This window comes from Cygnus olor, chromosome 2 (assembly GCF_009769625.2).
Source record: "Cygnus olor isolate bCygOlo1 chromosome 2, bCygOlo1.pri.v2, whole genome shotgun sequence".
In the NCBI taxonomy this organism is placed as follows: domain Eukaryota; kingdom Metazoa; phylum Chordata; class Aves; order Anseriformes; family Anatidae; genus Cygnus; species Cygnus olor.
Window position 1 is genome coordinate 82,641,612 of NC_049170.1, and position 19,239 is coordinate 82,660,850.

General features: G+C 37.9%; 1 protein-coding gene across 2 annotated transcripts in view; it reads right to left on the reverse strand.

Moving 5' to 3' along the window:
* Positions 1-19,239, reverse strand: part of TRIO (trio Rho guanine nucleotide exchange factor) — a 248,601-nt gene that overhangs the window by 25,462 nt on the left and 203,900 nt on the right. For both annotated transcript variants that reach the window (XM_040548080.1, XM_040548081.1), the window contains exons 35-39: positions 8,715-9,007; positions 7,361-7,531; positions 3,325-3,420; positions 1,045-1,193; positions 220-286 (exon numbers count right to left, since the gene is read on the reverse strand). In XM_040548080.1, the coding sequence (XP_040404014.1) occupies positions 220-286; positions 1,045-1,193; positions 3,325-3,420; positions 7,361-7,531; positions 8,715-9,007 (776 nt within the window). The remainder of the gene's footprint in view (positions 1-219; positions 287-1,044; positions 1,194-3,324; positions 3,421-7,360; positions 7,532-8,714; positions 9,008-19,239) is intronic.

Here is a 19,239-nt window from a genome sequence, read left to right on the forward strand (position 1 = left end):
AAAGAACAGTAAGAAGCACACAATAATCGGAAGAAAGAAGGAACGAAATCTGATGTGGTATTTCTAATATATTAAAAACCTGCAGGAGGGAAAATTCTTAATGCAAACATTCAGTTGTTCAGTTTCTTCCTGTGCTTTGATTTGAAAAAATAAAAATTGAGGTTTAAGCATTACAATTGATTGGTACCACATTAAAAAAAAAAAAAAAAAACACCATACCTCAACTACGTAGCCCAGATCTCGTACATAATCTCGCTCTGTCTCCACCAATTCCTGCAAGACGTAGCTACAAGGGAAAGAAAATGGTGAACACATGTTTCGTTAAAGAAAACATTCTAAAAGAGGATTCATGACATACAACCTTTTACACATTTGCAGTCACATATTCTTGATAAGCAGCGCTGAAAAGGAAGAATTAATGCACATTCGTTCTAAGCAAGATGATTCTTTGACTTTGGAACTGGAGCAGGCTTGCTTCTGTTTATCAAAAGTCAGATGTTTTCCTACATGTGTCATTAAAATTAAACATTTAACTATTGTTTAAAATAAAATGCTACTACATCTCTGGTCTGGAGACTCTTAAGCACATGAACTGAGAGTTATTTCTTGCCACATATTTAAATAATTTTTGAAACCAGGAATGTTTTTGTTCTACCATGGTAACAGTTTACTACTAACAAAAGAAATTCAGAGTCCTTGGAGGAATGGTGTGGGGGAACAGAACAAGGGGAATGACCAGTTTTTTGAAGCCTAACAGACCTATGAATATTCAAAGATCAGTATCATTCTGCATAACTGACACTGATGTTCTAAAAGTCAAACACAGATGTGACTGAAATTAAAATTCACAGGAAATTTATACTGGGACTAATGTTTGAGAAAAGTTTTTTCTTTGCATAATGTGAGTGCATGCTTGACACCTAACGTGAGTCCTCTCCCTTCCAGATTAACGGTTTCTGCTGCCAGCTCAAAAGGAACATTCTTTAAACACTCCACTTCTCTCTTTAAAACATTATCAAGAATAGAGCGAAAATGAGGTCTTACTGTCGTCTTTTTAAGGAGCTGGATTTCCTTTCTTCCATCTCATCTATGGGTGATGAGGAGGAGAGAAGAGAGTTATCTGAGGGGTTGAAGGACGGACTGCTGCTGTCACCTTGATCTACCAATAATGAACTTGGACGGTCTTCCAGGGCCTGAGAAGGCATTCAAGAAAGAAAGCAACAGTGATTTATTTCCTCTTTATTCACAATATACATTTATGTACAGCTGTATATGGAACCTGTGAAAGATCAATTACTGCAATGTATCAATATAGGACATCTCAAATAGGACATAGGAAATAGGATATAGGACAAAGGACATCTCAAGCTTCTAGAAAACCAATCAACAACTTAGTTTTCCAGGACAGATAATCTAACCTCCTAGAAGCACATCTTAAACACATCAGTCTGTCCTTCACAGTAAAAGAATGGAGTTCAACTTGTTTGATCACGTGTCATGATCATGTTTGACACGTGTATGTGTGCTTATTGCTAGAGGTTAAATCATATTTATTATACTTTAGTTCTCTCATATGCAAGATACTTTCGATAATAAATAGAACAAACTTAAAGGGGATTCTTTGGATGTTCAGTTTTTTAAATCACAACAGATGGGGGTATTCTTTGTCAAACATTTTATATAGCCAGCCAAAATAATGACTTCTACACTGCCAATGCTGCTTTTGAGCTTCATAACAGGTCAAATCCTAGGAAAGAAGCAGTCTCTTCTGCCATACACTGTCTCCCATGCATGAACTCCTCAGTCTTAGTGTTTGTATAAGAGATGGAGAAGCCATGGGAGAAATAATATGAACAAATTTCGATGATGTATTTATTGGACTTCTTTAATTTAAGCCTATGAACTTGGATCAAGCTATGGTTGTGCGTCACATTTTCCTTGCATGCGATACAGTCTTTAACACAAGACACGTTTACTTCACCAGGGTGGGGTTCAACTGCAGTCTTTTTTTTTTGTTTCCTTACAAATAGTAAAAAGCCCATAATGATAAGACTGGCCCAAAAAACAGAAGAAGCTGACCCTTGGCTAAAAATGTGAAATGAGAACATCTCCAACAGGGACTACATGCATGGATCATTAAACTATATCCACTGCTAGGTTGCCCGAAAGAGACATGAACAACCAAACTTTCTATTTACAAAAGCCTGCTTTGAATTTTCCCACAGATTACTTCTTATTCACCCTTCCAGTGCAACAGAAGTAAAAATTAAAGTTAATACTCCAAAAAAGTGCAGAAGTTATTTCATGCAGCAACATAAGTGAAGTGTTAAGTCTTTTGAATGAATGAGTAAATGGAAATTCAAAGATCTCATTCTGAAATTCAAAGCTGCTTAAAATGAGAAAAAAAACCAAAACACCAGGAAATATCAACCTCTGGTAACATGGGCTTGCCAAGTTGCAGTCCTCTGTAGAGTTTTCACAGTTGCACTTCTACTAAGTCCAAAGGGGTCTTCTGTATGTTGCAGAAGGCAGACTTAAAGGTATCAATGGAATCACAGAATTTGTGAGGTCGGAGAGGACCATCTAGTCCAGCACCCTTGCTCAAACATGGTAGGCTAGAGCATGTTTTCCTGGACTGTCCAGTTGGATTTTGAGTATGAAGGAAGAACTTTCTGGAACCATCTCTATAACCCATTCCCTGTCAGTAAGCATCTCAGGGACACACAAACTTGAAAACACTAACTTTAAAAAGCTGACACAAATTGCTACTACTTAATTTGTTAGCAAACATTGCAAAGCAAAGGAGGAGCCAATAACACACAAAGCAATCCTCCCTTACTCTTTTAGGTATTTCTTCATTATCTTGTTATCTAAAGAGCAACTAGATAGCATAAACATTTCTGTTTGAGGGTTATTTTTGTTTTACTCTGCAAGATCCACTGTAAATTTAGTTTCAAGTATTCTTCTAATAAAGGTCTATCAGGCAAATCAGGGTAACTCTGGGTATTAGCATTCATTTTTCTAATAGGACATTTTTATTCTATTTTTTGCTAAGAGGACATACATTTTCTTTGTTCTCTTCCTCCTCATATTTATTGTTTTTTACCTCTCTACAAAGCCACTCACCTATTTTTTAACTGCTTTCACAGACAAGAGTGTACAAAGTGACCTATACACCAACCCACAAAGTGACTTTTGAAATATGCACTACATTTTACAAGTACAAGGTGCACGCTCAGGATGGGCATGGAGTTTTTCTCTGAATAGCAAATTGGGACTTAAAGACAATTAAAAAAAACACGCACATCTATCAATCAGCCTCACCATTTTGCTTTTGACGAGCTCTTCAATTGCACTGACTAGCTCTGCAGCACTGGGTGTCTCGGAGCTGGTAGGCCGCACCAATAATCGAGAAGATGTCTGTGCAATGACATAAAGGAAGGAGAATCCCAGAGTTAGCTTGGCACTTGCTCAAGAACCAAGAGACTTCCTTCACCTCTCTGTCAGACAAAAGTACTCAACAATAACTGTCAGTGTAACATAACACTAAAATCATCCCAACTTAGGCAACTGGAATTGGAAATTTTAAGTAAACCCCACAGAAGTTAAATGTCAAAATACTTCATGCCTTTCATTATAATTACTGGGATAAAAATTCCTGTTCCTACATGCAATAGAAGTCAAGGAAATATCCTTCATCTTGCTAATTATGCCTGACAAACGACTATAAAAAATCACCTGAGCTGACCCAGTGAACAACAAACAGTTAACATTTTATTGCTGGTTAAACAAAATGACAGCTGCAGAAAACTAACAAGAACCAAGAGGGCTTGAAATATAAGATGAAACACCAATTAAACTAAGAAAAAAAACACACCAGTAACTCAGGGGCATCTATTTTTCTAAAGGAGCTGGAATACATTGCCCAGATTCAGAGGGGAAATTGAGCTCACCATTCCTTGTGCCATCCATTTTCCCCAATGGTATGTGTAGAGTACAGAAGATCTCTGGCCTCACAAGCTATAAAATGCCAGTTTATAGATACAACTGAAGGCAAAAGGTGTTCACAGTAAAGGATTCTGGGAGAGGGCCATTAAACTCAGTCTCAGTAATTTGCAAACAGAGTTGTTTGCACATTACATTCATCATTAAATAACTGGAAAGTGGAAACAGGGTGTAATATGAACCTTATTTCATATTACGAACAGCATGGTGAACATCACGTAGCACAGGGTAAGCTGTCCTGCAAATGTTTCCAACAAATTGAACAAAGAAATGGCATGTATAATGACTTAACACAGGAGGTTCTGCTCAAATCAAGTATGGGTGGGACAAGGCTCTCCTTAAGTCAATACAAAAAGCAACGTACAGATTTGGGGTAGTTTGCCTTGTATTCGCCTTATTCGGAAAGGAAAAGAGGGGTTGGGTAAGCAAAGGAAACACGGACAACTTTAAATGGAAAGATAGGGGAACTGAGCCAAAGCAGAGACAGAACACAAGTCAACATAATGCTGCGTCAGAGTTTACAAAGAGAAAACAAAAAGCAAAAATAATTAGTTTCATATTAGTATAACTGATCTTGAAACTTTAATACTGCTTATCCAAAAATTAAACACAAACAACCTGTAAACTGCCATCAAATGCAAATCCATGAAGTGTGCAATGATTCTACCAAACAGAAGAACGCATACTGTGCAGGTGAGCTCTTAGGGGAGAAAATGGTTGTTATGTAGTGATATTAGACATACCAGCATGGCCTAGCAGATGATACTTGCATGCACACCAAAAACTAAGGCAGCCCACAGCTAGCATGTCTTTTAGGCAATCGTATGCTTCTGATATCTGTAAACAATTTTTTCCCAAAGCTGTGCTGGTATGCAGCTTTTCACTTTGGATGCGGAGCTCAGCTCAGCCTCACAAAACACTGTCAGCATTGTAATCAGACTCTGGTCAAGGTCCCTTCTCTCTGTTGTGCTGCAGGAGTATATGAAGTGTGACCGTGGGTAAAACTTCAGAACTGCTTGGTTTCCAGTTCGTGTGGTTATATCGTATATTATCCGAAAAAGAAGGAGCTGCTGGGCTGCACTGATGAAGTCTGTCTGTTGACCTTCCTGATGATATATGTGCTCTGGGAGCAGAACACAGCCCTTGCCCAGAAAACGAAGAAAGACGGAGGGAGCAAATGAGCACGTACAGGTGTGAGATGCTGCTGGAGCCCACAGCAGGCTGGGCAGGGCAGTGCAAGCCCAGAAAAGCTGGGAGTTTGCAGCATGAGTGTAGATCAGGAGCCACAGAAAGGAAGAAATGCTTGCAGTGAGGTGCAGACCAAAGCCAAGCCTCTGAGGTCATGAAAAGGAGGAGACATTCCTCGGGATCCAGAGGAGCTGAGCAACCCAAGAAACCACTGACCATAGCAGGAATGTGAAAGACTCCACCCAGAAGGCAGACGGCAGGGGATTTGTTTGTGAGCCTCTATTAATCAGTGACTCTGTCAATAGAGCCAACTGAGTTCTGCTGGGTAAAATGGCTCTGGCTTCTCACTTTTGTGTACCTAAAAAGCATTTGCTTTAGGTACTGAAAATTGGTGTTCTGTTTCAGTGCGTGGACTTCAGGGTGGCACATACAAACTTCAAGGCTGCTACATGATGGGACTTTGCTTCCCACCATGCAGATGCTGCATCAAAACGATGTGCCTCAGAAGAAACAGCTTTATTTTGAACAGTTATGGCACAGCATATAACTGTACCAAATTTTAACTAACTTGTAAGAAGGTTTCTTTAGAATGAAGTTACAAGCATACCTCTTCAAATAACTGTTCTTGCTGTATAAAAATAACTAATAATAAGCAAAAGCCACTTTTATCTGGACAAATTTTTATATGGCTTTCTTATAATTTCTTTTTGTATCATTGAAGGGACATGCAAATATGGCAGCTTCTCAGCAGAAGCTTTAATATATTTTCACCAACATTATTTTTATTCTATTCCTTAACCTCAAAGAGAGATTCTTATTTTCTAGCCCTAAAATATTCTCTCAGGTCTGAAGGTCAGCAAGATTTTAAAATGCCTGTTTTTGCCTGTTTCGTTTCAGAAGTGTTTCCCAAAATATTAACATTCCCCTCACCCCAACTTGTGTATTATAATATTCCAATTCAGAAAACATGTAGGAAATAAATACACATAGAACATGGAAGCCAGCCAGTTTGATCCTACAAATGACAGCTTCAGGGATGATTGAGATCCCTACTGGAAAGCAGTCAGATAAAAGGAAAAAAAAAGTCAACGAGATCAGCCAAAGCTGTCAATGACATCTTCATCACTCAAAATAGCGACGATAAACTCACAATATTCATCAAGAGTCTTTACACTATATTACAATGGTTAAAAATTTTAAACAACAAAATGGGTAGACCATTGTAATGTGAGTATTTGCTATGCAAGTCCAGACTGTTTCTATTCTAAAAACCTTAATTTCCTGGCTTGACAGTTGTCCCCTAAACATTCAATCTATGTTGAAAATTGAAATAAACCCTCTAAATGTATGAACTTCATAACATTTAAGAAAAACTGGTTATATGCATGTAAGAACTCCTTCACACAGTTACTACCTATATCCCAGAATTTCATCTACTAAAACAGAAGTTTCAACCCTCAATTTAAATGTGCTTTTGTTTGTTAAAAAACAAACAAAAACAAACCAAACAACAACAACAAAAAAAACAACACCAAAAAAGCCCAACAGCTGGATTATTATCCTTACTTGGATATTAACTTTGTGGCACAGCTGTAAAAGCACACATTTAAAAATAAAAAATAATAAAAATATGCTACTATACAAAAACAACTTAAAGTCAACATCAACAGCTCTTTCTGTTAAGGTATGTACACTGTTTTTTTTTTTTTTTCCCCAAACATGAGGCTATCCAAAATAATAGGGTTTAGTGAACAGTCTATGATCTAAAAAGGTTTCCAATATATAACTGTTCATTTCTCCAGATAAACTTTACTTGCACATATTTTAACTTGAGTACCAAAGGTATGGTTATAAAGCCATTAAATTCTAATCACTAAATATGACATCTGTTAAACAGATGTAAATAGGTTTGCAAAAACATCAAGCTTCTCAGTTCTACATAGAAAGGTCCAGTAGAAAAATTGTTGCACCTCTGCATTTAAAATATACAGTTCATTCACACACTTTCCACAGGAAACCCTTTTAATATTGTCTGAAGTTGCATGTTGATAATTTTTGTCTACCATAAAGATGTATTACATACTCTACAAAGACTTCTGGAGACAGAAGGAAGATTTTGGCAGAGGCCGTCTCAACATGCGAAGCCTTCCCTGCTTCCTCTTCCTACCTTGTCATCCTGCGAATCGGGCTGGAGAAGACTGTGTTGCTGAATTGCCATGGGAGGAGGAAGTGGTACAGCATCTGCTCCCTCTTCACCTTCTTCCTCTCCACAGCTCTGCATGCCTGAAGAGGATGACTTGGAGAGAGTGCCACTGCTCAGCCCTTCGTTCCGACCTCTCTGTAAATAAAATGAAGACATTCAAGCTCCATTGCCTTCTCAGTAGCATGAAGCTTGTTAAACACAAGCTTGTCTTAAGACAGTTCTGTAGATTCACCTGTCTCCCAACAAGTCAAGATGATCCTACACACACAGGTCAACTCCTCAACAATGAAAAAAAAAAAGCCTATGCTGAAGATTATGTTTTCAGTGTCTGGGGCAAAAGCAGATGGATTGAGATACTGGGAAACAGACAGACAGCTTGAAATTTACTACAGAAAGTTGTTACCAAATACTTCCTTTCCAAGTTCGGTTCTGTGAAGTTAAAGTTGCGTTTTACTAACTTAGTAACTCAAGGACTTTGTATTGGAAGTACTGACCTTCATATCGAGATGTCTGAAGGCTACAAAAAAACAGTACAAGAAGTATTTTGTCAATCATCCTTTCTAATTGAAACATGCAGCTCCACTTTAAAGTAGTGAAAGCAGACTGCCTGTATAATTTTTACAGTCATGTTGAAAGGCAGTCCTTCCAACTACACAAGGAACTATAAATTAGCCAAAGTTTAATGCAACTGACTTCACAGGATAATTTAGGTACATTTAAAGGAAGACACCATAGACAGTTATTGTTCTTTCCTCACTTTTAAGAGGAAACCTGGTCGTAGATTTTCCCTCACTCACACAACTGCAGAATGATGCCCTCAAAACAAGGCTGCAACTGCACCAGAGAGAGTCTCTTTGTACAGTCTGGCATTCAAGGACAGATGCCAATATTCCTTCCCAAAGCACTTCTCCCACTTCTCCATGCTACCAAGTCACTAGTCTTTTCTTTCCCTATATTCACTGTATAACTCACTGGTGTTCCAAGCTTGCAGCACAATACATCAGGAGCAAGAAAAATAAGAACTAATTAACTGGGCATATCTAAGACCAGTTTTCTATATCATAACTACCAAAACTGCTAGTCAGATTCAAGTCAGGTAAAAGGGAACAATTGCGTAGTGTTTTATTGGAAGGGCACAAAGTATGCCTGGCACAGCACTTATGCAGAGAACAGCAGCCATCAGGAATGAGTAGTACAAGGCACAAGCCACTTAGCTCAACTGCTGGAGCATCAACTTAAGAGAGAACCTTTACCAGAAAACATGTAGTTTTAGCGGAGTCACAGAAACACGTCTCGGGCAGTTGCCCTCAACACTCACCTCTTCAATAGTTTCATCTTGTGGGGTTGCTGCGCTATCATCAGAGTCCTTCTGAGAGCCTGCATCGGCACTTTTGCGAACCTCTCTACTCTTCTTATGTTTGTGGGCCAGTTTTTTGACATGCCCGTCTGCTTTTCCACTGCTGAGACGCCTCACAGGACTGGTAAGCCATTTTCTCAAAGTGTTGCCAGGGCGCTTGGGACCCGGGGAACTCTGTGCTCCAATCATATGGGGTTGAAGCGATGTTACTGAAGCAGGAGGACTGGCATCATTGCTGGAGACTGAAAGGGAGTCTAAAAAAAAAAAGAACGAGGAGAGCATTTTAAAGATGAGATACTTGTAAGGGAGAAACAAGGCAAATGACTGGTAGTTCATTTGTGTAAACCCTCCATCAGTTTGACTCAAAAAAAGTTTAAAACGCATTATCATCTCCTGCAAATCGAAGACTGATGGTAACATAGCATTAACCATCAAATCACACATATGAAAACTAGTAGGCTACTCCTGTCAGCTGTTCACGTCACTTGAAACTACATAGTAAGCATAAACCCTATTAGAAACCTGCATTGACCTCCCAAAAACTGACACGTAACTTACTATGCTCAATATAAGACATGCTACTAGAGCAGTTTTAAGGACCCTAAGGACTATCTCATAGACTCAGATTGGATATATGCAAGAATAGACAAAATTACTTTAAAGTAAACTGGCCTTTAATAACACTAGAGCTATCACCGTCCATGTTGCACATGGCCACCCACAAATAAGCACTTTGTTTACAGCAGTCAAACATTACGTAGTTCTGACTGACTCAATTATTATAATTCATATCAGCACTACTGATACTTATTTGTTAATAGATTATTTTTTCAATATATAACCTGATTTTATGGAATGATATGATTATTTTATCCTTTAATGCATATTGCTTTAAGCATGGACACAAAAAGCAAAAAATTTTACCTCAGTGAGACAAGCAAAATTTTGTAAATCCCAAATTTCATTACAAATGCTCTAGTTACTTTCATTATTTATTTATTTTCTACCCTGGGAGACAGGGAAAGAAGAATCAAGAGAACAGCTAAATATCTGTTTATTTTGTTTAAATCTTCTTGGAGTTTTACTTTCCTTTCTTTTTTTTTTTTTTTTTTTTTTTTTTTAAGAAGAGAACAACTATGTTTAGAGGCCCATTTCTTCAAGTCTCAGGATCAGCAGTATTTCTTAGCATGACAATGCCTGAAAAGTTCCATAGTCAAAGGACATAGCAATAGCTATATGCATATGAGGTCAATATTACTTTCCCACCAAGGCACTTGGAGCATAGAGTATGCTTATAATAAACACTCACTGGGTGAGCTATTGTGAGACTACATTGATTTTTCCCATGCAGCATAACGTTTCTTTCCCCGATTGCTCTTTTCCCTAAAAGCATATATATATATATATATATTTTTTTTTATATGAAGAAAGACACATTCTCATAATGCCACTCCTATGAATATTACCTAGCACCAGAATATTAACAAGACTCTGCTAGGTTGTCAAGTATGTTGGTTCCTTTTTTTTTTTTTCCCCTGTGTGTGCACTTTTGTAGATAGCTAGTTTATATAAAGATGACATAAATCATGTTTTGTTGAATTTTTCTTCTGCTGGGAATTAAATGCAGTGTTTGCATTCCTTCTTGAAGTTTGACACAGATGTTCAGGTCACCTCTTCTGGCAGCTTTTCCATAAGAGGCATATTGCCAGTCTGACCAGAGGTAGTTTGAATTTTGTTGGATAATAAGGTCACTGTTGTAGCAATACACTTCACTGGAAACACACAAATCTTGGATCTACACACCAGTATGTGAGCCTGCTCTGTTTCCATAGAATATTAAGAGCAAATTCTGGCCTGAAAGCCACAGCTAAGATGGTGAAAGAGACATAGAATGTAAATAAAATAAGACAACACCTTTTTCCATAATTGTTCATTGTGTTTCAAAGAGGATTATCTTAAAAAAAAATACAAAATACCGAGAAAAAAAAAAAAAAAGAGACATTCCTTTCCTTGGAAACCAAAATTGTGATCAGGCTGTTTATAAACATTCCAGTTTGTTCCAATAAAACCAAATCTGCGTCCATTAACAGGCACGTGACTGTTAAAACACATCAGCTCTTGTGCTAAGGTCTGCTCTGTTATACTGAATGTACACATCCAGACCAATAACTGCTTTTTTGTTTTTCCATAAAGAAGATAAACTTCATAAAACATACTTTCAGTCCAGCAACCTAGTTACTAGCACTTTAAATCCAGAATCAGGATGCATCTACAGAATTACTCTCTAGCCACAACTGTAAGCATGCTGCACAAGACTAAGCAGACCTCCTACAATACCATCAACCTGGTTTAAGGCCTTAAGAATGGGTACCATCAGAAAGCAGATGCAGAATTATGTTAGTCACCTTTTTCTCAAGATGTAGAGACGTGAGTGTTACAGAATTACTACACACTTCTTTCCGGTGAAGCAGGAAACATATGGAAGAAATTAATTACCTGTAACCACAGTTTTCAACTTGCAGTCTGAAGATCCCTCTAAGGCCTGTGAATTACTGTTTAAGGATCGTCAGCAAGTATGTTTGAAAAGCAAGCATACTAGTCATCAGCACCCACATCACTACTGATTTCATTTTTAAATAGTCTGTTTATTAAAAAAAGTAATCCAAACAAAACTCCCAGTCACCTGCAAACTCTCCACGGGAATCTAAACAATCTCCCTGTAAACCTCTGTAAGAAGTTAGACTGCTCTTTCACCAAATCCACCTTTACCTTTATTGTATCATGCATCTTTTTTTTTTTTTTTACCAGATTTCTCATTTCAGAAATCTAAGCAAGTATCAGCTGATGGATACTTCAATAACTTTCTGCCATCCTGCTAATGGAACACAGAAGAGCAGAGAACAGTAGTGGGGTTCTCGTAAATAAGTTTCTCAAAGCACAAACTGAATTTGTGCTTTCAAGACTTTTAGGATGTTATAAGCACTCAGCCTATTTTCTTCCATTTGTATATATTTTTCGGGTCCCAATAAGGGTCCATATAAGTCCATCCACAAATAAAACAGAGTACGTTCATTTGTTTATTAAAAAAAGCAATTAGGCCTTCACAATGAAGTTCACCAAGCACTAACTGTTTTGTGTTTTTGTATCTGTTGGCATTTCTTTCCTTTACAATTATTCCCTGCTGAGGAAAAGGCAGCATTGTGGTGCAGTAACTGATTGCGTAAGATTTATTTTTACATAAACATGCCTATCCCTGAGCATCTAACATGCCAGCAGTTAATAAAACCTTTTTCTAAAACCTCCTCAAATTTTTGCTCATCCTTTTGACAGTCAACACATGAAATAATGAATTTCTCATAAAAACAAGCGATACAATGAAGAGCCCCTGAAAGTGTGGGAAAGTAGTATTTTCGTCTGAATGCACTTTTGCTGTACCACTCCTACTCTTAACTCAAGGCAGCCAACAGTTTGTGGGCAGGAGGAGTGAAGAGAGCAGGAAGAAATGCATACAATCCACTGAAGTGGAGAGGATCTAAAAGACAAAACAATGTCAGCCAGACATGTTTCACAGCACATACTTCAGCCATATCCTCCCACACAGCATTAATTTTCATTTGGTGTGCAGCATGTAACTGCTTCTCATCTTCTCTTCTGCAAGATTTAATATGAAGTACGTATTATTAGGGCTTCAGGGAATCATAAAAGTGGACGGAGTGTAAGCAGTACACCAAAATGATAGCACTGCTCCCCTTTGCCTATGAAAGCACTGGGGGATAAGAAAAAGCCTAAAATTAATAAAAAATACTGCATTGCCATAAAAGCATCAGTCTAAATATCAAATTCTACTTAAAAAGTGTTGGAAAAATAAAAAGGTTTAACATCACCTGTATTAACCCAAATGGAATGTCAACCCACTAGTCTCTTCAGACCTGATTCCTCCCCCCGGCCTCCTTAAATTTGCAGAAAACACCCCCGCAGTCTCATAGATCAATGTTAATACTCAGTGCAAATAAAACACTGCGGTGTTTTTCCAGGGAGACCTTTTATTGTCCATTTTCCCATCCTATCCCAGCTCCCAGGAGTCCAGATTCTGCAATTCCTACTCCTATGAGTTTCCTCAGATCAGTATTTCTAGCCCAGGGTCACAATACGTGGGCACAGTCATGAAAAAAAAAAAAGTTGTTCAAGTTCATACATTTAAGTGGACACACCGTCAGATTCAAACGTTGGGGAATATCAGTATCCAATATAGGAGGTTTTCAAGAACACAAAATGAAAGACCTTTAATCTTCACTCTGAGAAAAGCCATTTGGGTGTGTCTTATTTTTGCCTGGCCCATCACTATATACCATATCTATCTATCTATCTAATCAGAGATACACACTTTGATTGATTACTATGCTTGGGAATGTTTATGCTAAAATTGGCTTTGTTTCCTTTGTGACTACATAACAAATTGTTTTTCTAGGGTTGCTCAAGAATATTTTATCACTAAAACGTGCTAAGAGGAAAAAAGGAGTATTCAAAAATTAAACCAAGAACAACATGGACTTTTTAAACCAAAACAGATGGAATAAATTTGGGGTATGCAAACCCCAACTGTGCTTCAAGTACAGTAAACTTTCTAGTGAGTGTCAGATTCCCTTTTCGAAAAAGATAAATGCAACAGATGGCCATCTTGGAGAGCAAAAAAACCCCAACGCATATAACAATCACACATAGCAACACCAATCCAACTAGAAACCATCGAATTTAATAAAACCACCATTTACTCAAGTAGAGACAGCTTTATAATTCAATAGCTTATTAAAAACAAAACAAAACAAAACTAAGGGATGTGCTTTGTTTTATAATGCATAGCCACAATAAGAAAAGAGGGCATTTAACTTCCATTTCTCTCCAAGTAAAATCACATATGTTGCTCTGTTGCTAAGGTCAGAGAGTTCACTGAGAGTCCATAAATATATTTTTAAGTAAAAGAAAAAGGGCAGGCAGTGTGGGTTGTAACCCCCCTCAAACCAGAAGATAAAGTTACCTTCAATGAACAGACAAATTTTTGAAACTTAAAGGGAAATGGTAATTTTCATTCTAGTCCCAGCTTTCTTAACACTGGAAACATGCACATCTGCAATTAATAAACTGTTTTTTTCGTAAAAAATAAATCAGCCATGTTGAGCTAGTTGATGACTTGAAAGACTCTGCTTCATATTAACTATTTCCATATTGCCATTTTTAGACTTTTTGTATTTACAAGGAGAGTAAGGGGCTACAAAAACCCGACTTCCTTACCTAGGGAATCAACCAGTCTCCTTGATGCCTGCTCTGCACCATCTAAAACCAGAATGCTGCAAACACCTCACCCACCCGCTCTGGGGACTATGAAACAGAAATTGGGCAAGGAGTTAAAAACAAAATAAAATAAAATAAAATAAAATAAAATAAAATGGAGCAAAGCAAGCTTGGTAGGCCCCTACATGGTGTGCCACACTACCACTGCAAGTCCTGTCCACTGCCATGGCCTGTACAGACCGAAGAGCCCACAAAAGCAGGCTGTCACACAGGGCAACTAGTCAGCTATCTGTAAATTGTGATGTAGGTACATTACAAATATTTGGGGATGAGAGCTGCTTGTTGGTTCAAAAAAATGCAAGAATTTAATATGTAAGTTGGGTGCAATTGGAAGCAATAATCTCCAAGCCCATATCTACCTACAAACAAGCACGTTCCATTTTGAGCCAAGTCAAATTTTGCTTCAGAGGAAGTTACCTAATAACGAAAGCCCATAAAGACCCAATCATACAGTCATCATTTGTTATTAGATGAGATGGGGAAGGCTTGAAAAAAGAAAAAGAGTGAGAAGCTTATTTTACTTGTGGACACACGCAGTTTCTGCCTGGGAATTTCTTTTGCAGTCAAGATGCCACATACGAGACCATTCAGAACTCCATGCATGTCAAGAATTTTAGTTCTCTCCTGCTGGATATCCTCCTTGGACCCTTACTGCACAGTTTTTGTAAACCAATACTGGAACATATATCAAAATACATTAGATGTGTTTCAGCTTTAACAAACCACCATAAAAGCAGTTACCATTTAAAGACAATACAGTTTTAGCTTTATTAAGCTTGCAAATGTGGAATTTCCCCGATGCTCTCCGGGAAGCACTAATTTCACTTATGATACAAAGATAATTTTCATTAATTGTCAATAATTTTCATAGAATGCAAAAAAATAGTATTCAACACATAAACGCAAATCTAGATACAAATGAGACTGAAGAAGTGGAACACACTGCCTATGAACTTCTGTTCAGCAAATCTTTTCAGTCTTTTATTTCAAGTTATGCTCTATGCTGAAATATATTTTCTAATATTTTCAGTGTGTGTAGCTAAAAGAAGATAGCTCAATTCTTTAGTATATCTTCCCAGATTAATGATTTGTCTATATTAATTGTGACTGATGCACATACATGCCCAGACCATTTAGATTTAAATATATTCAATAATTTAACCTTTCAAGTTATCAAAGGATGATTGTGTTAATATCTGATAGACTGGAATTCTAAGCTTGAGGCTAGATACTAGTCAACTTCTTTTAATGAGATCCTAAGCTGCCCCACAAGCATGTCTGCAATTTTAAAACAAACACACAGAAAACCTCAAGAGAGAGGTGGAGACAGGCATTGTCAGCTTAACTTCCAAAGGTCTTTCTGAAATTGAAAAAAGTCATCCAACAAACCTATCTGCGATATCAGTAGAAGAAGGAATGAAGAAAATATCTGAGTAAGTGCAAAACGAATATACAATGTATTTGAGACAGAAAATCAGTGTTACATGCCTGAAGGGTTTAATACACTGTTTATGTTATTACTGTTCTGTCATCTCATACTCTTTTCTTTTTTCCAAATATCCTTTCGTACCTTCCTTTCTACCCTGTTCAGAAATTAAGGTTTTAAAATGTTTAACAATTTCATATGCATTATAAATTGCTCAAGGGGAGAGCTGTAAACACACCACTGTTAGTTGTGAGCTAAACACCAACACTGAAAAAAATCCTCCTCTTACACCTGCTGGATGGTTTTGCATCCACACTTTTTTTTTTTTCTTCAGCAGGAAGAAGGGATAATACTGTGCCAAGAAACACTTTCTCAGGTGAATAGAAGTAGTTCTGTTTGTACTCCCTGGAGTTAAGACCACATGGATAAAAAACCCCCAAACCTAAATTTTGTGTATTACTGCAAGTGCAAGGTAGTGCTTCAGAAGGAGAGAGTGGATTTTGTGGGTACTTCAACCTCTGCAACAAGCTGTTATTCAATACTACTTTTGGAAAGAAATATCTTTTTTTTTTTTGTCACAAGTAGGAAGCACTTAGAAGTTACTTAAGTTCAGTTTCCCAGTTTGTGAAAACCACCAGCTTTTAACAGATTAATCAGCTTCCCTGTATGCAGTTTATATTTTAATGATCAATGTCTTGATCTAAACTCAACTCTTTCAGCTCGAACTTAAAGACAACCACATCCATGTGCCTGGCAGGACAGACAGATTTATGTCGGTTGTCGGTTTGTCAGTCAAGTTCTCATCCTATGCCAGTCCAATAAAGTCTATTAAGCGCAACAAGCAAGCTATCCTCTATCATATCTCTACGGATCAAAGTGATCATTTTAGTATAATTAATTATACTAAATTATGCATCTTCCCCTAGATGGGGACTGTACTTCTACTAATCCTTAATTGCACAGGGCTTGCATGCTTTTACATCAGAGCTGATAAACAGAAACCCATGCTCTAATTTTCAGACAAAGTTCTCTTCTTTTCATGAGCAGTCTCCAGTAGGTTTCTTTGGGACATCAGTTAGTTACCTATCTCTGGCACCTCACTAGTGCCTCCTACAGATAACATTTTACATCACTTGACATACTTCCTCTGCAGAGCTACAACCGGCAAGATTTTCACTGACAGATTTAGTTACACACAACTCCTCCCTCAGAAGGACTGACACAAACCATGTAATTAGAAATATTAAGGTACCACCCTCATTCCATTAAATAGTTGTGAAAGTTCTCCAGTGCAAACAGAAAAAGAAAATAAGAGAAATACTTATTTTCTATGTCAGAAAGCAATTTTTTCCACAGCAATGTAATTTTCCTACATCCCTTAAAATACAACCTTTAAAATCCAATTGTCACTGCTGAGATTTTTCACAAAGTCTCAACTACATCACTCATTTTCAAAAGTGTGTGTGTGTGTTGCAGTTTTACTACAGAGAGACATGCACATTTTAAGAGGTCTTCTTTATATGCTTTTTTCCCCCCAGATGCCCTGGCATGAGCAATCTCCGGCTCCTTTAAGATGACCAAATCAGAAGATCTGATGAAGGCATGGCCTGTCCGCTTCTTCCTTCAGCAGAACGGGTGCCACAGGAGCAGTGAATGCCAGCACCTGCCATGGTGCAGGCCCAAGGCCTCAGCCTGCAGCTCAGCCTGGAGCAGAGCAGAGCCACACACAGCCCTCACCCCTAGCTTGCCCCAGCTCATGTCACTGCTTATTAGTTTCAGATGCCGGCACAAGAAGCTGGCAGAGGGCACAGCACAGCTCCTGGAGCAGTGGGAGCTGGCAGCATCAGCTTCCTTCCCACTGCTCAGAGCTGTAGTGCTCTCAGCCTTTGACAAAATCAAGCAGCTAGCTGGTGGGGAGAAGCAAGCTCTGAGCCAAAGAAGGAAAAGAGTGAAGGCAGAAGCTCTGGGCCTGGGCCTCATAGGCAGTGCTGGCGCTTAAGACACTAAGCAGAAAGTTTTGCTGGCTGTTGACAAGCCATTTGTCTCATGCATGCTGAGTGCAACCTACTTTTGAAGAGCCATGCGGCGTGATGTTAGCAGCAACGATGTGGCTCTACTCTTGGTGGAAAGCTGTGTGTCACTTACTACAAATGGAAGCCACTATTTACACAAGATCTGTGACAAGCAGTTTCCGTTTTTAATCAGGGCAACTGCACAATCCATTTTACTCATCTGTTACTGAGCTGCAGTGTTTTATAATCTGCTCCTTTAATTTTTGCTGCAAAGTAATGTTGCCATCTGAAATGGATCAAAATAAATGCCACTCCGCAAAATAGTTATGAAGCAGCACAGCAACCTGTCTGATATGCCACGTGCAACAGTCCAGAAGAGGAAGACATGAACAGATATGAAAAACGCCCTATCAATGCAGATAACAGAGCAGACAACCAAAAGGAAAAACAAACAACAAAAAAGATTCATTTATCAAGTCTTCAGCTCTACTGAAAATCAGAGAAAGATATGGGGGAGGAGAAGAAAGGAAGCATGCCTGCAGAAATTGGGAAGCTCATTAGGAAGAACTACAATCTCAGACGTTATTTAAAGCAGCACATGCTGTACTTCCTTGAGCGAAAGCTCAACAGTGCAAAGCATCCAAACAGGAATTTATCCTATTAAGATTTTAGAATATCTTCACTCCTCCAGAAAAAAAGCTGCTTATTAGCTATATTACTGCAAGTGAGTTCAAGCAAATCTGATCTCAGAAGGAAGTAGGGGATGCACAGCTCTATTGGTGCAATTTTGAAATTGAGAAGATACATACAGGTAGGGAGGAAATTAGCTTTCATTGCCCTAGCAAAAGCAATAAAAAACAAACTTCACAATTATGAAGACAAAAAACTATCGTATGTAAAATCAGCATAAAATGCTGCTAAACCAACTTTTTTTTTCTCCTTTTGTCCAGAAGATTGAAAAAAACAGAGCAAGTATAACCTCTGCCAGATATTTGCAAAGGAGTAGACTCCAGGGAAAGATGAAAGCAGATGTATTTTATTCTCCATCCCCCACCAATGCCTTAAAAAATTCCAACACATGAGAAAACCTCCAACAACTCCCTATTAAAATTGTGAAAATATGTGGTAAGAGTCAATAAACAGATACTTTGAATCACAAAGCGTAGATATTGATAATAATTCATGATCATATATTCAAGGCTATTAATAAAGCCCATAAATGTAAATAAAGAGACAATACACAGTGGTAATATTAACTTAGAAGAACAAGTAACAGAAAAGAAATAATTACTTCTATATAATTTTATTTCTTTAAAAAAAAGTTATTAGAACACTCACACTAAAAAAAATACTTATTTCCTCTTCTCTTCACCTATTGCAGTTACATGTTAACATAAATACACATACTAATCCAACACTGATTTTAACAGTCTCTTTTTTTTTTCCTCCATCCTCTTGATTCAAAGCAGAAGAGTTCATTAGAACAACCAGCGATTGTTTGGAGCCACAGCTTTAGCAACAGCTGTGCAAACACATCAATCTCAAGTTAGGAACTCTGCCATAAGCTTAATAATAATATACTCATATCATTTAGCTTTGGGGCTATTACAATAACTGTGGTCATTTTCTCTTTCTAAATACTTTGCTGTTGTAGCTCAAAAAATAAATTAAGAAGGTAATTAAGTGAATTGGGAGGAGA